The sequence below is a fragment of the Pelobates fuscus genome, chromosome 9 (genome assembly GCF_036172605.1).
Source record: "Pelobates fuscus isolate aPelFus1 chromosome 9, aPelFus1.pri, whole genome shotgun sequence".
NCBI classification, from domain to species: Eukaryota; Metazoa; Chordata; class Amphibia; order Anura; family Pelobatidae; genus Pelobates; species Pelobates fuscus.
This window is the reverse complement of record NC_086325.1, coordinates 160,076,884-160,086,103: the sequence shown is the minus strand read 5'-3', so window position 1 is coordinate 160,086,103 and position 9,220 is coordinate 160,076,884. Positions and strand designations below refer to the sequence as shown.

At 41.9% G+C, this 9,220-nt stretch overlaps 1 protein-coding gene across 1 annotated transcript; it reads right to left on the bottom strand.

The window, feature by feature from the left end:
- Nucleotides 1-4,241: 4,241 nt before the first annotated feature.
- Nucleotides 4,242-8,001, bottom strand: TMEM250 (transmembrane protein 250). The gene is made up of 2 exons (XM_063431632.1): nucleotides 7,854-8,001; nucleotides 4,242-4,835 (listed from the first exon to the last, which is right to left on the bottom strand). The coding sequence occupies exon 2, from the start codon at nucleotides 4,701-4,703 to the stop codon at nucleotides 4,284-4,286; it is 420 nt and encodes a 139-aa protein (XP_063287702.1). The 5' UTR covers nucleotides 4,704-4,835; nucleotides 7,854-8,001; the 3' UTR covers nucleotides 4,242-4,283.
- Between the last annotated feature and the right edge of the window lie 1,219 nt (nucleotides 8,002-9,220).

Sequence of the window (9,220 nt, the reverse complement as noted above, 5' to 3'; positions counted from 1 at the left end):
AAACACTGTCTAACAGATATAGCCCAAATGAAAACTTGCATGTATTTCATTTTGCAATTTTTAAAAACAGCTTGTAAAATCTGCATATCTCTCGTCTGAAGTATTTGCAAACCCTCTCCTAACCGCCTGACTCCCTTTCCACGACTTTCTGTGGCTGTTCAATCACAGACTTCACAATGCAGCTCAATGAGAACGCTTTGCAAGGCAGGTTCTTCGGGCAATTGCTGCCTCTTAAGTTTAGCTCCACTGAGCCAACTAAACCAGCAGGAAGTTAAATGACGTGTTGTAGGATTAACAGCCGTGGAGGTGTAACAAGGTTAATTCATAAAAGTGTCAATTTGAAATCTGCCCTTTTTTTTTTTTTTTTACATTTTTACAAAAAGGAGACACTTCACACAAAGCTGTTTCAGCAAACTAGGGGTCTTGAGTGTCCCTTTTAATTCCAGGATGCCAGTGTCAATTTTGTGCTTATTGTACATGTAGTGTACACTTGAAACCAGGAAAGTGAGGAAGGGGCAGACCCACTAAGCTATGCACCAAGGGACACATTGATATGAATACATTATATTTCATTCTTGATAATTAGGACATTATCGTTTAATGTATTAATAAAAACATAGGGTGAAATTATCCCTTGATAATCCCATCATGTAACACACGTTGCCTTGTGAGATCAAGCCTAATGTTTGTACAGTGATACATACTTCGCGCAAACACACAATCCATACTCCTTCCTGTAAAGTGAAACGGTTAAACTGCAGTGTGGATAGAGAGATGTGAAGAGAGGACAATATGTGTGACTCAGGACAATAAATGTCATATCATTTTTGCTGAAAGTAACCTGGGGATTGCCCTAGCAATTCGCAATACACAGATTTCTACACATAATTGATTCATTAAAGGGAAAAATCGCCCCAAAAACACTTCTATTGAATAGCAAGCATCTGGTAAATGTGTATAGATGATACATATGCAAAACAAACACATAATAGCTACAAAACCAAAACTCAGAAGTGAGCGCTCACAAGACAAGGAAGTGATTCAATTATACATGATATTAAAGGGACACTATAGTCACCCAGACCACTTCAGCTCAATGAAGTGGTCTGGGTGCCAGGTCCCTTAGGTTTTAACCCTTCAGATGCAAACATAGCAGTTTCAGAGACACTGCTATGTTTACATTTGGGGTTAAGCCAGCCTCTAATGGCTGTCTTCCGGACAGCCACTAGAGGCGCATCTGCGACGCTGGAGGCACATTTTGCCTCCATCACGCAGAGCATCCATAGGAAAGCATTGAGAAATGCTTTCCTATGGATACTTTGAATGCGCGCGCGACACACGCCGCGCATGTGCATTCGGCTCCGCTGACGTCGGCGGGGGAGGAGAGGTCACCAGCGCTGGAATAAGGTAAGCTGCTTTTGGCTTTTCAGTGCCACGGGAGGGGGACCCTGAGGGTGGGGGCACTACAGTGTCAGGAAAACCGCTTTGTTTTCCTGACACTATAGTGATCATTTAAATAACTTTGTATAGTATCATTATACAGTATTATTGATTGGAGCAAGAAAAGGAAGCCCTAAACAATGCCTTGTATCTAGCAAAGACGAGCAAAAGACCAACAGAAAAAAAATTAGAGTCATATATCTACTCTAACAAATTTTTAATAATAAGACTGTAAACTGTGATGAAACTCAAAGTTTTTCTTAGACTTGGAAAAAAAAAGTAAGAAAATAAAGTGTACCAAGACAAGGTTATTCACTCAGGATCAAATACTGTCCGGATCGACAAACTGCATTTAAAATAACCAGATCATAACCCAATTTTTGATTCCCTCACAGCTGAATTTCTGTTACTTGAACCCAAAATGTAATTATAAAAATCATATTTGAACCCCAATTTTTTTTCCCCCCCCGAATTTCAAATGTAGGATTTGCATCTTTATCAAAATGCTGAATTCAACCGGATTCATTCTGAACAGATCCACATATGAGAATTCACCTACATTTGCAGGTGTACAGAAATCTATACTTGCACACCACCAGTACAAACGGCCAAATACCAATTTAATAAATAATATAAATTTTAATATAAATATATTGGAAATCCCTGTGGAGTTAGTGCTTTTTCCTAAGGATCTAGCGACCAAAATGGTACAAATTACAACTTCTTCTATAGGAATAGCTTGAATTACAATAATAAACCATCTGCCTGCAAATGTGGCCAATCAAATTGTACAGATGCGGTTGAAACGACTTTGCAGACACCTGAAAGTTATATTTAAGCATTCAACTGCAGATTTTTTGTTTTCAGTTCCAGATTTTAGCCGTTCTGTTACATCTGGGCAGGATGAAATCCAGTCTACAATTCCAGTATTCAGCCATTAAAAAAATCTTGAGAAGAAATGTCCGGTTTTGCAGTTGGAATGTCACCGGATGGTCTGCGTAGGACTTTAGTAAATAACCTTAAGAGGAGAAATAAGATCCTTCAATTTCCCATCACAAATTGAGTTGGTAATCCCAAGGTTAGGGAGGCGAACGGAAACCAAACGAGTCAGTGAGCCACACAGCAAGGTTCCTTCCACTGATTTCCTACCTACAAGCGGTTTGCCAGTGATGTAATCAATAAGAACTCAGATCTCATCACCTATAATTATGTACCTCTGCCTTCACAAAATGGTCTCACTTGTCACCACTAACTCCCATTTCATATTCTGTAAGATCAATAAAAATGAAAAAAAAAAAAAAGTGCCTTATCAATGCTGTAATCTGTGATAACATGTACACACTTTGCATTTCAAAGAAATAACATTTAAAAGGGACACTAAGCAAAAACAAAACAACTACTTTAGTGAAGCAGTTTTGGTGTATAGATCATACCCCTGCAGTCTCACTGCTCAAATCTGTTATTTAGGAGTAAATTAACTTTGTTTATACAGCCTTAGCTAAATCTACTCTGGCTCTGAATCACACTGGCTCCATAAGCACTTCCTAAAAAAGAAGTTTAACTTCTTTAGCTCTCCTTATTGCACAGTGTGTTTAATTTAGAATTTATTTTCTCTTGCTCGGTTACTTGCCTGCTAGAGCCTGCAAAAGCCTCCTGTGTGTGATTAAACTCAATCAACATAGGTTATGTAAACGTCTAAAACAAACACACTGTACTGTAAAAATAAAACCTTATATTTTTTGGAGGCCGTGTAAGTCACATGCAGGAGGGGTGTGGCCAGGGCTGCAAAAACTTAAACTTAAAAAAGATTTAACGCGTAAATGGCAGAGAATTAAGCACTGAGACTACAGGGGCATGACCTATACAATAAAACAGCTTCATTATGCTAAAGTTGTTTGGGTGTCTATAGTGTCCCTTTAAACCATACACTGTGTGAGTGAAATCCCAATAAACTTACACATTAAAGGTTATATTTACTTGTTTGTTTCTAAAAATGTTTTGCATGTTCCCCTGTCTTTCTCCTAATGCCAAGCAGGACACACCCAAAACATGTAATAAATGCTGGAGTATGCCATGTAATTAAACTATTACAATGTACGGATAACAGGTGGTGCTCTATAGCCTGCACCTTTTCTGTGGAACTCCCTTCCCTTTTCCGTTAGACTTTCACCCAGTCTCCACTCCTTCAAAAAATATCTTTGAAAACACACTTCTTCAGAAAAGCATTACATTTAAACTGCTAGCTAATATTCCTCCACCCACTCCATGGCTCCTCTCCTGCAACTGTCAAAAATAACCTACTAAGGTCCCAGTGAATACTTTTCTAGCAACCTATTTTATAACCCCTACTTATACCCTTTGTGTCACTACCCCACTTCCTCTAGCACGTAAGCTCATTGAGCAGGGCTCTCAACCCCTCTGTTCCTGTGCGACTATTTGTCTGGTTACAATTGCATGTCTGTTAGTCAACCCATTGTAGAGAGCTATGGAATTTTGCTGGTGCTATATAAATAATAATAATAATAATATAGTGCCACTATGCCAGATTTGTGTGACCGGCACAAAGATAGGAGACACTGGGAATGCAACATAAGTGGAAACTATGGCTGTAAAATAAACATCTCTTGAAACAGAAGACGAAGAGTGGGGCTACTTGCCCATTTACCAACTAGTCATATAGGTGTTACCACCCTCATGGAGAACATGCTTTGAATGCCTTCTAATATCATAACATGCCTTTATTAAAAAACAACTGCTCTTCCAACGATAAACAATAGAGTAACAAATGACAGACTCGTTCGCCATCTGCCAACAAAGAGTTTTATCCATCGGCATGCAGCAATTTACATATCTACAAAGACCATGAAGCACCACCCCAACCCACCAACCAGGAGCATCGTTACATGAATTCCATAAATAAGCAGTTCGTTCATGAGGCTAAAGTCAACCCGCCTCCGTCCTAGCAGCAGAAGGATGATGGACAGTTTGTACTGGAAGCGCAGAAATATTCGGATGCCCAGATACTGAAGGCAAAACAAGATAGAGAGTGCCACCCAGAGGATGGAAGTGAAAAGACTGCAGCTGAAGTACAGCAAAAAGCGTATAAATCCATACATCCATCGGGACTTCAGGTAGATGTCAAAGTTGTTGTACTTGGTGCGCACCAAATGTGTGGTCCTTACAGGGCCACAAGCGGAATGCAAGCAGGTAGTATGGGGCCCATGGAATGACCGAACACGTCGGGGGATGGGGATTACAGGCATCAGGGACGCCAACGTTTGTAGAACCACAAAGGAGGTCGTGTGGAAATCATATCATCAGATTGGAAGGCCAGACTGAATTGGAGAAGATTTCAATTTGAAATATTATGGGCAAGAATGGATGATGGCTTTGGCCTGCAAAGGAATGAGGAGAAGTTAAATCAGTGTCCTTGTTCTCACCAAGAATTGAATCAATATACAAGGTCTCCTCTTGGTGTTTGAAAAACCGTGCTCAACTGGGAGAGAGAAACAGCTGCTTGTGCTATAATATAAACATCAACTGAAGTGATGGAAACCACTTCATTGGAAAAGAACATAATCAGGACAAAGGTAAAACATATATGAGCTTCACACAAAAGCCTTCTAGAATGGAACTTTTGTAGTTTTTATGCTACAACAGGACTTTTATGCTACCCTAGCATGCATTGTGACTAAAAGCTGTTTTTCAATGGATCGCCAGTGCCTTTGCCAACAATGAAAGGATAGATTGTATCAGGCATAATGAACTGATAATGTGCCTCATGAACGGTTCGATATTCATAAATATCAGGTTACAGTGAACTCTGGTAATGTGTTATTCTGTAAAATAATAAATTTTACAATGATTTCCAGAAGTGTAAGGGAAACTCTTTATTGTACATTAAATGGATTGCCTGCTACTTAAAAAATATGGTCATTTATTTTGACAACTTAAAAAAAAAAAAAAAATCTATAACTGAAACGTTTGGATAAAACAACGGTCTGGCCCATAATATAACACTCATTTAAAAAAGTTTTTTGTTGTTGTTTATTTAAAACAACAAAACACTGGTAAAAACTGAAAGCAGAATGTATTGAAGCGACCCTTTTGGACAATAACCTTCTTTTCAAATGTGAGAACAAGTCTACATTTAAAGACACAATGCAGTGGTGCAGAAGATTAAATTAAATTGTATTCATATTTTTTCTTCAAGCATACACAGTTTAAGTTATTTTTTGTTATAGCATATGCTTTCACAAACACCACAGCTATCCGCTTAAATCAACCTAAGTATATTCCTCATATTTGAAATAAAACCAGTTTATAATTTATCAAAAGTAGTTTGTAAACATAGAGCAACTGCCAACAGGAAGGCATAGCCGGGGCAATGAATGCAAATCAAATGATGATGATGTCAGAGATTTCTAAATCTCAATAGGCAAACCTGAACTTTTCTCTGTGGATTTACATGTCTTTAAAGTGCAAGGCTAATCATAAGGAATTATGTAAATAGTTTGTTTTTTTTCTGTAGAATTGAACTCATGCCTAACAGGGTTACCTTAAATGCCCATTTCACCAATACTTTCCATACAAATCCATTCCACCTTGCACTACCCCTAGAGAAAGCATGTTGCTCTGTTCAGCCACATCACTCCTTCAATGAACAGACACTACCTAGCTCCGCCGCATCACGCCCTCATCTAAATGTCCCTCTACTCTACTCACTCACAAAACTCCTTCTGTAGAAAGTCTTGCTGCCTGCTCAGCCATATGTTTGGAGACCGAGTCTTCAATTATAAAATTAACTTTGTGGCCTATTCCTCTATTGTTAAATAATACATAGTAAAATAAATCATATTTGCAGAACTAAACAGTGGCAAGGTTTTTTTAATGCACTGAAAGCATGGCCGCTAAAGTATATAACAATATATTGTGGGCTGATGCCTGATTAATATCACAAGCGGTTCCAACAACTGCAGACCCAATAAAATTGCACGTTGTTCAACATGGTCATCCACATCATTTCCTCTACTGAAAGTCCCCTATCCAGCTTAGCCATGTCACTCATTCTACACAAACCCGCGTATCCAGCTGATCATCATTACGCCTATATAGAAAGCCCCTTACCTAACCTATTCACATCACTCCCTATTAAAAACTTGTATCTAGTTCAGACACACCTCTCTTTAAAGAAAGCTCCCAACCCGGATGAGCTCCCTCACTCACTCTACAGGAAGCCCCTAAACCCTGCTCATCCACATCACTCCTTTACTATAAAACGTACCTAACCCAACAGTAAGGCCCTCTGACACTACAGCTCCTGTGTACTCTCTCACCTATCAGGCTCTACTGGACACTGCTTACCACCATGGTAACTTATTCTACACCAACTGGAGTGGCACAGCCGGGCTACGAGTATGTGAACTGGCTACAAGTGGGACAGCAGAGAATAGGGGGTGGTCCCATGGGGCAGAAGGATAGGGGATGGTCTCAGGGAGAACAGCAAGCATAGGGGGATGGTCCCAGGGGGGAGAGACACAGCAGTGATAGAAGATGGTCCTAGGGGTCTTTAACCCCTTAAGGACACATGACGTGTGTGACATGTCATGATTCCCTTTTATTCCAGAAGTTTGGTCCTTAAGGGGTTAAAGGGATAGGGGTGGTCCCAAAGAGAAGCAGGGATAGAGGGATGGTGTTAGGGGGCAGCAGGGATAAGGGGGGTCTTTTCAAGGATTGGCACACAGCAGGGATAAGGGGGGTCTTTTCAAGGATAGGCACACAGCAGGAATAAGGGGGGCTTTTCAAGGATGGGGTCTCTCAGGGGACAGACACACAGCAGGGATAAGGGGGGTCTTTTCAGGGATAGGGGGTGTTAGGGGACAGACACAGCAGGGATAAGGGGGGTATTTTCAAGGATAGGGGGGTCTTAGAGAACAGACACACAGCAGGGATAAGGGGGTCTTTTCAGGGATAGGGGGGTCTTAGAGAACAGACACACAGCATGGATAAGGGGGGTCTTTTCAAGGATAGGCAAACAGCAGGGATAAGGTGGGGGTCTTTTCATGGGTATGGGGGTCTCAGAGGGCAGACACACAGCAGAGATATGGGGGTCTTCTCAGGGATATGGGGGGGGTCTCAGGGTACAGACACAGCAGAGATATGGTGGTCTTCTCAGGGATATGGGGGGTCTCAGAGGGCAGACACACAGCAGGGATAAGGTGGGGGTCTTTTCAGGGATATGGGGGTCTTTTCAGGGATATGGGGGGCGGTCTCAGGGTACAGACACAGCAGAGATATGGGGGTCTTAACAGGGATAAGGTGGGGGTCTTTTTAGGGATATGGGGGTCTTTTTAGGGATATGGAGGTCTTTATAGTGTCCCTCACCTCCCTCCCCCTTGGCTGTGGCCACTTACACGGGGTCTCCTCGCCGCTCCCCCTGCCCAGGAGCCGTGCAGCCCCTGCTCCCTCCATTCCCCGCACTCCTGGCAACTGCCTGCCGGTCTCACGCCCCCTCCAGCAGCCATCCGGCCAGCCCACCCGGCTCACTTCCTGCTTCCGGGCCGCTCATCTCGCGAGAGCCTGCGGATCTCGCGCTGCTACCCTGGTAACCAGGGGGAGAAATCCCGTTGCCATGGCGACCGCCGCCTGTCTGCTGTGGAGCAGGCTTGTCTCTGTCACGTGACCCAGCCCAGGACATGTGGATGTGATGCATTGTCCAAGTCTGGTGAGAACATGTTACATGTCACATGATACACACAAACACAGAGATAGTCACTAAAATAAGAATTCAAGTCTGGGAATAAAGGTGAAATCAAACTGGGCCAAAGTAGCCAAACTGGGAAAATGATCCAAGTCTGCTGTGCTTTCAGATTATTTACAGCAAATATTTGCCATTTACTTTGAATTCCTAACAATTCACTCTTTATTGAATTACCAGTGAGTCGCCATAAAGGTGACAAATAATAAAATGTCCCTTGGAAGGCATCTCCTGCCGTTGCCCATCTACAAATTCCTGGTATTCGTGAAATGCTGTCAACGTAGCCCTATAACAATCTCCTCAAGCTGTCGCTCCAGCCATGATGAGATTGTCAGTCATTAATCTGTGCTCTGATTCGATGGTTCTTGGAGAGAAGCATTACGAATCCACGACGCATGAGCAGAAATCGCAGAGCTCTGACAATCTGAAGCATTGGACACATTTAGCGTCATCACGATCATGATCTGATGCTTCAGAATGTGAACACCTTTCAAAATCCAAGGACTTAAAGAAACAATCTGGGCACCATAACAAGCTCATCAGAATGAAGTAGTTATGGTGCCATGAGGTACCCGAGTGCTGACGTTAACAAACAGTTTAAACCCAAAGTCTTGAATCTGGCGCCTGTTACCTCTTCCTACGAACATCCGTTGCTGTTCGGGGCTTGAACTAGAAAGACTCGGACAGGGGTGACACTGAAAGGGTTAGAGTGTCAGCTGATGCTCTTAGCTTATCAATAGCTCCCCATTCACAAAACAGCTTCAGAAAAATGCATATGATTTTTAAGCATTTTCTGGCGTTCCTCCTATTTGTGCCTATTTATTAATTTATTTGTGCGAAAATATTCTTCTCTTCGTCACTTTATTTTTCTGTTATATTTAGTTTTTTTCAAATCTTGGAAAGACCCTCCATAGTGACGTCACTGCTTGGTGTCTGGTGGCCCAGGGGAGCAAGGAAAGATAAGTTTTACTTGCCTAAAGCTGTCCCTCGTGGCCGGCGCTGACTTCTCAATCCAGCAAAATC